Source organism: Microcaecilia unicolor, chromosome 3 (assembly GCF_901765095.1).
Source record: "Microcaecilia unicolor chromosome 3, aMicUni1.1, whole genome shotgun sequence".
Taxonomy (NCBI): Eukaryota; Metazoa; Chordata; class Amphibia; order Gymnophiona; family Siphonopidae; genus Microcaecilia; species Microcaecilia unicolor.
In genome coordinates this window covers 355,505,541-355,518,729 of record NC_044033.1, presented here as the reverse complement: position 1 = coordinate 355,518,729, position 13,189 = coordinate 355,505,541, and the positions used below count along the sequence as shown (strand labels likewise).

Genomic DNA, 13,189 nt, shown 5'->3' with positions numbered 1-13,189 from the left:
CTATTTTGGGGGCGGCGAGACAGCTGGCCCGGACCGTATTATCGAAAAAGATTGCCGGCCATCTTTTTTTTTTTCAATAATACGGTTTAGCCCAGCCAAATGCCAGAGTTCGTCGGATTTGAGATGGCCGGTTTTGTTTTTCAGCGATAATGGAAAAAAAATGCCGGCGATCTCCAACCTGGCAACATCCAAGGCATTTGGTCGTGGGAGGAGCCAGCATTTGTAGTGCACTGGTCCCCCTAACATGCCAGGACACCACTATTGTTAAAGAAATCTTCAATGATGAGAAAAGGATGTTTGTGTAAAAAAAAGAGGAAAAACCTCAGAGCTCACTCCGGAACTTCAGTGTTCTCAGAAAACTTCATGAGCTACATCATAAGCATAAAAACCTCCTTTAAGCAACAACATCCCGAGCTGTATTATAACAGTATGTTGCCGTGATAGGAAACACGTAATATTTGATTACATGAGCCTCGAAAAAGTGCCTGAACTGACCACCAGAGGGAATCGGGGATGACCTCCCCTTACTCCCCCAGTGGTCATCAACCCCCTCCCACCCTAAAAAAACTAAACATTTTTTCCAGCCTCTATGCCAGCCTCAAATGTCATAGCCAGCTCCATCACAGCAGTATGCAGGTCCCTGGAGCAGTTTAGTGGGTACTGCATTGTACTTCAGGCAGGCAAACCCAGGCCCATCCCCCCTACCTGTTACACTTGTGGTAGTAAATGTGAGCCCTCCAAAACCTGCCGTACCCACATGTAGGTGCCCCCCTTCACCCCTTAGGGCTATGATAGTGGTGTATAGTTGTGGGGAGTGGGTTTTGGTGGGGGGTTGGGGGGGCTCAGCACCAAAGGTAAGGGAGCTATGCACCTGGGAGCAATTTGTGAAGTCCACTGCAGTGCCCCCTAGGGTGCACGGTTGGTGTCCTGGCATGTGAGGGGGACCAGTGCACTACGAATGCTGGCTCTTCTCACAACCAAAGGGCTTGGATTTGGTCATTTTTGAGATGGGCATCCTTGGTTTCTATTATCGGCGAAAATCGAGGTTGTCCATCTCTAAGCTCGACCTCAACATTTAGGTCGACCATCTCTTAGGTCAACCTAAATGTTGAGATTTGGGCATCCCCCACCATGTTATCAAAATGAAAGATGGACGCCCATCTTGTTTTGATAATATGGGATGCCCCACCCCTTCATGGGGATGTCCTCAGAGATGGGCATCCCCGTTCGAAAATGCCCCTCTAGTTTTTTCATTAGCAGGGCTATAATAGCTTTTCCAACAACATGTTGGCATTATATATTACAACCTTCTATTAAATATAGAAACTGTACACCATCTCACTAGGGCAGACAACAGTATACACCCCTAAAGAAAAAAAATTAAGGCAAAAGACGGCACAAGTGTGTCATACAGGCACCAAGACACTACAAAAGAAAAAAACAGAATCAGTAAATAATAATTCATGAGATCCAAAAGAGGGGAAATGGGAGATGCGACCTACCTTGCTCCAGCGGAGGAAAACATTCCATAACAATAATAAATACCTTTATGAACAGTACAATGAAAGCTTGATGGAACATCACATATATACAGAGAGTCTTAGTATGTTAGGAGTAACAGGATGCACATGTTTAGGTGTTATGATAGCACTCCTCACTCGTTCGAAGAAGCTGTTAGGCCAGTACCTTACACTGGGTACAGGGTGGTCATAGATTCCTGGAGGCCTGCATGGAAGAAACAAGACAGCACATGAGCGGCACACATGTGTGTCGGAGGTGTGGTGAACATTGGAGAACTGGTTGCCCGCAACTTACCATGATTGGTGGGGGTCTGCAGAGATGTGTGGCTGGTGCCTGCGAGGAATGAGCAAGGAAAAGACCATTAACCCTTTAGTGTCCAATGTTTCCTTAATAAGCCATATGGGAACAGATTGATGGGAACATTGGACACTAAGGGTTAAGAGGCTGTAGTGGTGCAGCCAGATATACAACCCGCACACCCCACATAAATCCACAGCTTACACACTCATATGCCCACACACAGTACACGTATCCCACCCACCTCTGCAGATACACAGCTATCCCTCGCCACACAACTTCATTAACCTCCACATACTACACCTACAGCTCACACAAACTTTCAACCCCTCACCACGTTACCCCCCCCCCCCCCCACCCCAAACAGAAGCACTCTTGGAGTCAGGCTTCTGCATACTTTCCCTATTTGTTTAGATCAAATTAAATCTTTTTGAAAAGGATGTCTATGAATGAAAATTTGCAGCATCTCTTTCCCCTGCCCCCTCCTGTCTTTCTTTGCCTGTTTTCCTGTCCTTTCATAAATTTATCAGGAATTTGCTTGAGAAATTTCCAGCATTATCAAGTTCCATGAGCTGCCCCCATTTTCTTGAATAAACCTGAGGTGTGTGTGTGTGTGTGTAATGTGTAATGTTTGCATCTCACGGACTGTCTAATCTTACATTTGTTTTAATGTATTTAAGTATTTTGATAGAATCAGGCCCTATAAGTTTCCTTTTTCCTATTTGGTTTCAGAAAGCTATAAAGGAAACAATGAAAGGGAATCTTACCACATGTTACATTTTTAAAGTCTTTGTCTCGCTTCTTATTTCTCTTTCCCCTCAATTGTATGTTCTTTGAATAATATACAGAGTATTTGCATATGCAGGTTCTTTTAACCTGCTTCTACAGTTGCCAAGGTCCCTTTTCCCAGTCATTTAAAGTGTGTTTACTCTGGTATAATTCACTTTCATCTGTACGATAGGCTGACCATTAACTCTTGGAGCTGGGACCAACTCCCCAGTGCCCCTCATTATCCCCCCCCCCCCCCAGTACCCTTAAGCTCCTCATTTTCCAATACCCACATTACCCCAATAAGATAATCCTCTCACGTATCAAATAACTCAATAACACACTTATTGGGAATAACAGTAGGCCACAGCTTAGTTTATTAAACAACCTTTTAACATTGCAACATTCTTCATAATAAATCATACTCCCCGCTCCCCCCAGCTACAGCTATTAAGTGTAGGAATATCCAAAAACCCCACCACTGCTCCATGTAGCAAAGTAGCTAATCCACTTCCAGTCCATCGCTGCCAAGCTCCTTCTTCCAGCTCCATCTTGACAGCAAGAGCTCCACTGCAGGTGTGGGCCTCCACACCCGTGAACCGGGTCATCTGACCCCCCAATTAATAACTTGGCTCATCCCCCATGAGCCACCAGCCCTGTAGCTCAGGTTTCTGCCACAACCCAGAGCCAACCGCCTTTAACAACTAACCATGTCACAGAAAGGAAACCCCACAACACTAGCAAAAATGCCCTAGGAGGTGGGAGGGAGAGTAAACTGCCTCAGAGGAGCAGGAACACCTTCCTGTCTTGACTACCTAATCACCTCGTTGGCAGGTTCGCAGACATCCCTCACTTTTCAAAAGCAACCAATTGCTTCTGCCTGGAACCTGTCAGCAGCGCTCTGGCAGCCAATGGGTTAACACTAGGAGAGTTGGCCCAGCCTGAGGTTAATCCAGGTCCATCAAGAAACTCTCTGGCTTGTCTTTTCCTTTTTCCTGAAATTCACTTTGCTGCTAATATCTATATTCAGAATAATGAATTCTGCATGATGTTGGTGCTGATTTTTTTTTTTTCAGTAGACTACAAAATAAACTCAGAGTCGGAAGTACCTGGGCTGACAGGTTTCAAGTGCACACCATCCCTGCACCAGTTCCTGTCAAGGGTGTGTGGGATGCTGGAAGAGGTTGGGACCCATATGAAGGGAGGGGGAGGGGGTGGAGTAAACGATCATGGCCAGCAAATCGGGGCTTGCTTGGGGACTTTTTGAATCCTACACAGGTTGATTGGCTCACTGGTCACGAGCGTTCTGGGGGTGGAGCAGAGCTGCTTGTGTGGGGACAAGCAGGAGCAGATTGCACTGGTTGGTCATACATTCCTCCTGCCCATCCCTGGGTGGGTCAGTTGTTTTCAACATTGTGGATTTTGCTGATGTTCTTTCAGGTTGTGGCGAACGTTGTTGCTACAGTGTTGGGGGGGCGTAAAATCCAAGCTAGTGGGGGGAGGGGTTAAAGGGGGATGATAAGATGTCAATTGATGCTTGTAGGTTCTTGGGGCTGTGGGGGTGCAGCTTCAGTGGACAGCCTAAGCATGGAGAGAAACTTATCCCCTGGATTTCTCTCCGATGGTGGAAAAATTCAGAAATTGGTGTGGTGAATTATTGGTTAAATGCGGCAGGGGGCAAGTAGGAGAGGTAAATAGCCAGGATGGGACTGTGCTGGCTGTTAGTAAGCTTAAATGCTGGATCCTTAGTCACTGTGGCTCGGGTTATAAATTTTACTATGACAAATAAAGCTGTGGCCAAGTTTAACCTAGTGGCTTTGACTCTGGTGTTTTCTTTAAGGGGCAGTATGATGGGGGAGTGCCTCAGATAATGTGTTTAAATAATTTCACTTGTTGTTTGTTTTGTTTTTATTTGTTTAAATTTAAAAGTTGCTCCTGTCATTTCTGTGTTTAAAAATTTAGGGATTTTGAACTGCCAGACTGCAGAGCTATAGAAATTAGAAAACAGTAATTGACAATATGATAACATTGTGAGACCAGCGCATCCCAGGATGCACTGGGCAGGGTGCCACCATTTTGCAGGTGGTGCCGATGAAAGAGGAGGGAGGCCACCTCCCTCCTCCAACTTAAGGTAGGGAGATGGGGAAGGGCCACTAGACCACCAGGTGGGTGGGGTGGGGATGACCACAGTCCACTGGGCCACCAGGGACATGAGGGATGTTGGGGGGGGGGGGGGCTGGAGACCCACTGGATCTCCAGCATCTCCTGAACCTGTGTCGGGGGGGGGGGGGGGGGGGGGGTCAGGAGGACTGGCTTGGGGCGGGGATAGTTGGGGTTTGGTGGTCCCATGGACCTCCAGCCCCTGTGTTTGACAGGTCTGGGCTGTCAAAAGCCCAGACCTGTCAAACAAATGTGGGAGAATTGTGCCTGAGCGCATGTTCAGGCACAATCCTCCCGCACTTCTACCCCATGATCAGAGAGAATTGGTGCTTAAATTTGCATGCAATTATCTCTGATCATAGGTGTGTTAAAGCTCCGCACTGTATTCTGAAGAGTGCTATTTGGAACAGCAGGGGGCTTTTGATTATCTGCCCATCAGAGTGGCAGAGTAGGAGAGTCCTGTAGCATTGGGAGATACTCTATCTTAAATATATTATAAAGAGTGTTTTCTCCCCCTCTTATTAATGTAAAAACCAAAATGCTAAAAATGTATTTTCCTTTAAAGCTGAGGGTTTTCTAACCTTATATAAAAGTGTGGGAATATGCAGGGGCTGATTTATCAAATAAGGGTGGTGTACAGTGCAAGACACCTCACAGCATTAGAATTTGCACTCTAGCTCTGCACAAGGGGGTGAAAATGAGACAAACAGCTGTACAACTTAGTTAAAAAGAGCAAAATTTGATATCAGATCTTTTTATAGCACAAATCTCAGTCACTGTTGAGAGAGAGAGAGAGAGAGAGAGAGAGATTCCCCCCACCCCCAAATTAAGCCCAGGTGGACAGTTTCCTTCAAACGTTAAAATCGGGGCCTTTAAAGTTCATGGTTTTGTTTTTAATTTGTAAAAGTGTGTTCCCGGCTCTCCCTAGCCATTTACAGCAGAAAGGTAGGCAGCCAAGATCACCAGTCACCTTATTCTTCTGGAATTCTCATGAACCCTCCAGCCTTTTCCACTTTAAACACTGGAATTAGACAAATTATAAATTCGAAAATTAAGACCTCTTGCTAAGATCCACAGGGGCTCGAATCTCTATTGGTAGTCAAATGCCTAACAACAGCTAGAGCAAGGCCACTACAAACAAGACTTTCCTAGGATTTGCACTTCAGAACGTTACGCATACGCACCTCCTTGTCACGTGGGCTTAGCGCAGGCGCACAACAGCACTAAGTAGCGTTGCCCTCAAGCTGCTTTTCTCGACACATTTTTATGAATTCTTATAGAGATCACCAGTGTCTGAATGGCTGTTGTACATAGATCAGATGAAATGTAGTACGCATTCACACTTATTGGTGATCTCTATTGGGTTCTTACTCTTGCATTTAATAGAAATAAAAAAGTTTTAATCCAGAATAATTATGCTTGAACCTATACGTGTATATATTAGGTTACACAAAGTGAGAGAGGTTTGTCGTCATTGTCGTTTGTTAACCTTTTATTTTCCTTAATGGTTGAAATTACTGACTTCTAGGGCCCACACCACAGCATGCAGATACAAGGAGGCAGCAATTTCCTTTCTTATAGGAAGGGTGAATGAGGTAAAATGTGGCTGGCTGGTCAGTAATCTCCTCAGGGAATCGCTGCCTCTCTTTAATTCATTAAACATGTCAAAATATCAGTAGAAACAAACAATAATAATAAATAAAAATGGTAAACGTTCTGCATGAATAGAAAACCAAACCCACTCCTATCTCAATAATTACAATTAAATGAAACAACTTCAAGTGGAAAAAAAATTGCGCGGCTTTAAACAGTGAGCTATCCCAACCTGCGAAACGTTTTAATCTATTTTAGTTTCTCATTACCAGGATGCTACAGTGCATGGCATATCTTTAAAAAGGACTCAATCACCTCGAGAGCCTGATTAAAAGGGAGGCTGCTGAACATTACTAAAGTCAGTTTCCACTCTTACATTTAATAGAAATCAAAGTGTTTCAAGAAAAAGAAAAGATTGCACATACAAACTAAAATACGATAACTTGTTCAGGTTTTTACCCCAAAAGTTCCGTCTTAAATTTTGTCCAACCTTTAAACAACCCAATTTGGGGTTGAAAGATGATATATAAAATATGATAAATGAATAAACATCTTTAACTATAAAAATGCCAACAAAATCAAATCAGATTTATCACAGTTTATCTTGCTAAGGATTCCATGTAGATCTGTATTTTTGCACGTGATTTCTATAGAGGAAATCAGCTCAGGTTATCGTTTTCCATCCTATCTTCCAAAAATAGGCTACAACTTTGCATGAAAACAAACAATGCACAAGAAGGAATTTTCCTTCGTTTCCGCCTCCCCATGGTCTCTCTTGTCTCTATCACGTCAGTACAAATGGTAAAGATCTAAAAAAACAAATGTCACCAAACTGGGAAAACTTTAGCGTTGCAAACCGGGACCCTACCTGCAGGAGAACTCCTGTCCAAGAGATCCCAGGTGCAGAATTTTTTTCCCTCCTCCCACCGTGCAGGGCAGCAAGTCACCACATTCAGGACACCCCTCCCCCTCAAACACTCAATTCTGATTCAAATTCACTTTTCCTTTTCTGTACATCTGTTTTTTTTTCCAACAGATCGTCTTACTCTCTGTGCCTGTAAGTACATCCTTTTGAAAATAGTGCTACCGATTTCAAAAGACGCCACATCCCGAAAGATCTATCAGATCCAATAGATAGATAGATGTTAAAGCTCCACCCAACCCCACCGATATACGTACATAAAATCTTTTTTTTTTTTTTTTTTTTGTCTTCCAACATGAATTTTTCGGTCTCACTATCTCTGACACACTTCAGTGAAGACAGGTAAAGTACGCCCATCTCCAGGCATACACTCTGCTCATTTCTTTAGTATCCGCATATTCTTTGTCACCCCCAGAGTCACTGTCATTTATGGACACCAGCCCACCTTGCCACCCGGATCTCATACAGGCATGGGCAATAGCTTTTTATTCTAAGACACTTAGCCACAGTCTGAGAGTTTCCGCTTAGCTGCCAGCACAACTTTCCGGTTTAGAAAATGATGCTTTCCACTCTGCAATTAAGAAAATCTTTGTTTTTTTTGTGTTTTTTTTTTAAACCAGTGATCTTCAGTAAGACCACACTAACCTTTAAGATGCGAACCTGCAATATCAGCGTGCACTTTGAAGACCGGATGCTTAGCTTACATTTTTCCTCTGCTTTGTCTGTCTTGGTTTAAGCAGCTTTTGCCTGTCACGTGAATAGAATATAAGGGCTCCTCCGTTCTAATACTGATGTGAACTCAAGAGTAGCTAGACACTTGGATTCTATATATGGCGACTAAAGTTCCACATGCAAATCAGCATGCGTGTATGTGTGACAATTGATTAATGAGCCAATCAGCACCAATAACTGGCTGCTAACAACCTATTATTGCAGTTAATCAGCCTTAATTGGGAGATACACGCACATCATATTCTATAATGATGTGTGTGTAACTCCTATAGGGCCTTAAAGGTTACACTCCTAAAGTTGCACTCCTAAATTTAAAAGTATGCTAAATCTATGAGTGTAATAGGCCCTAAATAAGGAGCACAAATTTAAGAGCTTAAATTTAGGCGCATAAATTTAGGAGCATAACCTAATTTCAAAGGGGCATGTTTCCGGGCATTCCTATGACTTACACACGTTTTTATAGACTACACTTGGTCCGCACCTGATTTTAGGCACCGGCATTTACACCTGGTTTTTCAGCAGGTGTAAATTCAGGTGCCCTAAGTTAGGCGCAGATTAGGCACTAAGTGATACCTTTTATAGAGTAGGCCCAATGCATAATTTACTGAATCTAGTGGAGATTACTGCCACATTTAGGGCTGGGGTGGAAGTATTCACCTCACCTCGCAGGTAATATCGCCATTCCAAAATGATCACATATATAACCAAGGAGACATTTGTGTTTTAATTAAACAAAAAAAAAAAAGCTTGCAGTGTGAAGCCAAACACAGTAAATCTGTTATTCTAGTGAACAGAGTAATAAAAAACAATAATCTAAAAAAAAAAAAAAAACAGCGAGTGATTCAACTCTGGCCTTCCAGTTAGAAAAGCATATCTGCATTAAAGGTACGAGTAGAAAAGAGGAGGGGGGAGGGGAGCGAAGAAATTATATAGTTGCGTGGATAGTGGAGATGTGTATGTGTGTACGATGCAGTGAGAGTGTGATTGAGCTGGGGGAGACGGAACACGTGTTGGCATACACGGTGCTGCAAGGGTTTTTGTGTTTTTTTTTTTTTAAATCTTTGTTATGTAAAAGTCTACAGTTATTATTGAATTGTACCTGCTGTGTTTTGCATTTTAAAAAGTGTGGTGTGCTCATTGTCACTAACTTAAATTTTTTAAATTATTTTTCAACACCAGGGCTGTAGACACAGATTACAAAGATCCAGGAGAAAATTGTTGTTAGAAATCCGCAGGTGTAAAGTTGAATAGAACAGGTGGAAAGTTTGAAATACATAAGGCAAAATAAAGTCAAAAAGACGTTCTAGGAACTGAGTTTACATTTATTTTCCTTGCTAGATCTGAGATGATGGATAAACGAGGGCGGCTTTAAACCATTCTCCTCTCTATCTATGTACCCATATGTGGAGTTACATTGGAGGGAGGCAATGAAGGAGAGCCCCCTGGAGCGGTCAGTGTGCTGTCTGTCTGTCAGTCAGGTTTTGTGTCTCCTTGGTTCCGCATGGTCCATGGCTGAGGTGTCCCAGGGTGGGACGCTATAAATATGAATAGGAATCCTTGCTAAATGGGACAGTCAAAAGCGCACCGCCCTGAATAATTGCACGTCATCCTAACAAGACCATTATAGATAGGAGGGCTCCTTTTGTCTCTCCTCTGTGTAGCAGCTCTATAAAAGCCCCCTTTTTTTTCCAGGCTGAGTTTAGTTTAAGCACACACACACACACACCACCAAGCATCCCCGTGAGCTGAAGGAAGGGCAGAGCAAGCCACACCAGATTTCATGAAGAGTGAAGCAAGGCGGGGGCTCAGGAACAGTCTATCTCCTCCAGCCCGCAGCTCCGAGATTGTTTAACAGAGAAGGGGGGGAAGCGTTTTCCCAAGATATTCCAGCAAAATGAATTCTGACTCCAGCTCTGTCTCCAGCAGAGCTTCCTCACCGGACATGGATGCAATGTACCTCCGAGAGCATCACCACCATCACCACCACCATCAGGACCACAGACTCAACTCGGTCTCCTCCACCCAAAGTGACCTGATGCAGAAGGGGCCAGGCGAAGGCCTCTCCAGAAGCGGTTCCAAGGGTGGAGGGGAAAGCAGCAAGTACAAAATCAAGAAACAGCTCAACGAGCAGGACCTGCAGCAGTTGAGACTGAAAATCAACGGCAGGGAGCGCAAACGGATGCATGACCTCAACCTAGCCATGGACGGCCTGAGGGAGGTAATGCCCTATGCTCACGGACCGTCCGTGAGAAAGCTGTCCAAAATTGCTACCCTCTTGCTGGCCAGAAACTACATTTTAATGCTCACCAGCTCTCTAGAGGAGATGAAGAGACTAGTCGGTGAAATCTATGGTGGTCACCATTCTGCTTTTCACTGTGGAACAGTGGGACATGGTGCAGGTCACCCAGCCAGCACTGTCCACCAAGTTCACCCCATCCTTGGCACTGCCTTGTCTTCCTCGAATACACCTACCAGCCTGTCTTCAGCTCTGCCCGGGATTGGCACGATCAGACCTCACCACTCTTTGCTCAAGACTCCTTCCACCCCTCCGATCCAGCTTGGTGGAGGATTCCAGCACTGGGCAGGTTTGCCTTGCCCTTGCACTATTTGTCAGATGCCACCCCCACCTCATATTTCGGCCCTCAACACAGCCAGCATGAGCAGGCTCTCAGCAGAATCCAAAGACTTATTGAAATGACCTGACTGAATGCACTCAATGCATCGAAAACAGACTTTGGCCTCAAATTTGTCTTTTTACCTAAATATCACAGACAGACACACAGACATACACACAAAAGTATCTCTATATTGATAGAGATACAGAGATATATAGTTTTTAATTTCGCAGGAATATTCAAACAAGAAGCCTTGTTCGCGTGCATGCTTCTTTATCTTTTAAAATCAGTGCATCCTCACTGTCATCCTGTCATCTGACCCTATCAAAAGTGCATTTCTTGTAAAAAAAAAAAAAAAAAAAAAAAGGATAATGTATAGTAACGAACTTGCAAAGGTAATGTTTTAGTTTGATACTTGATTTATGACCGCTTTGTCCTTTCCTCTATCTGACTTTCTTTTCATTTTAAAGCTTGTTGTTGTTAAGAAAATGTAAATATGTCTTTAAAAAGAGGTTTTTAAAAAGATGTGATTATAATTATTCTAACAGCACCACAGAGACTATCTAGGAGAATCGCGATTTGGTGGAACTTCAAGTTTATGGTATGACATTTTCTAACAAGGTTTCTTTCTTCTTTTTTTGTTACTTGTTTTTTCTTTAAACACGGTAATCTGTAGCTCAAAAGAAAGCATGCATGGCGATAACTGAATCTTGTTGAAAAAAACCCATCTCAATGGCATTGGCGCAGTTTTCCTTGTAACAAGGATTTATTAGCAGATTTTTTAAAAAAGTTAATTTCTGTATTTTTTTTTTTTTGGGGGGGGGGGAGAGGGGGAATCTCTGACTATTTAAAATAGGATGGGAAACTGTGTAAAAGCAACCACTCTATTGAACTGAAAAAGTTTTCTCATTAAGGGAAAATGGGAGTCTGATTTCCTCGGAGCCGGGCTACGATCAGCACTGGTGATTAAACCAGTTTAAGTCATAATTTGTTTCTTTGTTTGCCGGCCATTTGCTTGAAATATTTTATTAGGCCTCAAAGACGTGTTTTTTTAATAGGTTCTCGATAACTATCAACATATTTATTATTGAACGATTGTTCTGGATGAGATTTCAAATAAAAAATGAAAGTGAAAATCGGTGGCGGCAGTGCTTAATTTTTTTTCTCTCAAATTAGCTCATTTTATAATGCAGTGACATTCAAGTGTTAGGTTGTATAAGAAGCAAAAATGGGAAGTTAATCTTACTATTAAATGCATTTGCTATTTGAAAAATCATTAAAAAAAAACAAAAAACAAGATCAGGTCTAACTATATAGCAAACGACAAAGAAAAAAGGTGTGTTAGATCTTTACCTCTGTTTTAATACTGCTGATAATATTAAGTTGAAATCTCTGCGATTACCACTGCTCTATTATTTATGTTTTTTTCAGAAAGGTCCTTGCGCTGCCCATATTTTAACCTGGTCTCCCTGACTTGCATCTTAATCTTTAAACATTCAACTTTATTAGCCAGGAAAGCTGCTGCATAAAAAGATGAAAGCAGGATCGGCATATACCACAGTGGAGCTACCTGAACACAAGATTCTCTTGTAGGCTGACAACTGAAGTTTTCCTTTACTCTGGGTAAACCAGTGTGACTGCCCTGTTAGGCCACGTGGATGGGCTAAATCCGAAGATCAACTAGCAAGTTGCAAGTAACATCTTTTCATTGGACTAAATACAATTGGAGAGTAGCTCACAGTTGTATTAAGGCAGTACAAAAAAAAAAAAAAACGATATCACCTATTAGTTTGTGGGCTTGGTGTTCTAAGAGTATATGGTGATGTGTCTTTTTTTTTTTTTTAACAACAAACAAAAAAGGGCAAAGTAAAAAAAGAAATTATTTTCATTTATTTCTTTCAATACACAATCTCAGTACAATATTAACTGTCCAATGCAGCTGATAACAAATACATATGAATATGAAATACATATAATAATTAGCTTTGGATAATTTTGGGACATAGCAATAGTTCAAACTTTTTGAAGGTTGTTTTTACAAATATGTAATTCTTATATATAAAATAAATATAAGGCTAATGGATGAGTTTTGATTATTTGTTTAATTGGAGCGTTTTCTCCATAAATCAAAACTTACAAGAAATCTAGGAAATGTGTACAAGCATATCTTGTTGCTCTGCAAATCATTTCAAAGTGAACGTCCAGTTCTTAAATGAAAGGAAATGAAATGCATATTTTGATGTATATAGCTGTGTGTTTTGGAAAGGGAGGATGGATGTGTATTTATTTGCACACATTCATTTTTTTAAAAAGAGAAACAAGAAGATTCTGAGATAAAAACTCAAAAAATTTAAGAAGCCCACACAAAATAATATCCGATAGATAAATATTTGCCAATGCAAAATGTTAACATTTCTATATCTCTTTACAGCTCAGAGATTTGGATTGTGATAATTTGAATTCAAAATACAACCACTTTGGTTTTGCCGCTTTAGAAATAAATGTAAAAAGAAATAATCCTGTTAAATTTGAAATTGTAATAATATGCGTTTTCACCATAAGCTCCAGTTTGCAATATATT

General features: G+C 42.0%; 1 protein-coding gene across 1 annotated transcript; it reads left to right on the top strand.

The window, feature by feature from the left end:
• Positions 1-9,887: 9,887 nt before the first annotated feature.
• OLIG3 (oligodendrocyte transcription factor 3) lies at positions 9,888-10,696 on the top strand. The gene has a single exon (XM_030195518.1). It carries the CDS (start codon positions 9,888-9,890, stop codon positions 10,689-10,691), a length of 804 nt encoding a protein of 267 aa, XP_030051378.1. The 3' UTR covers positions 10,692-10,696.
• Positions 10,697-13,189: the final 2,493 nt, after the last annotated feature.

Coding starts and splice junctions, on each gene's coding strand:
- OLIG3 (XM_030195518.1), top strand. CDS start 9,888: ATGAATTCTGACTCCAGCTCTGTCTCCAGCAGAGCTTCCTCACCGGAC.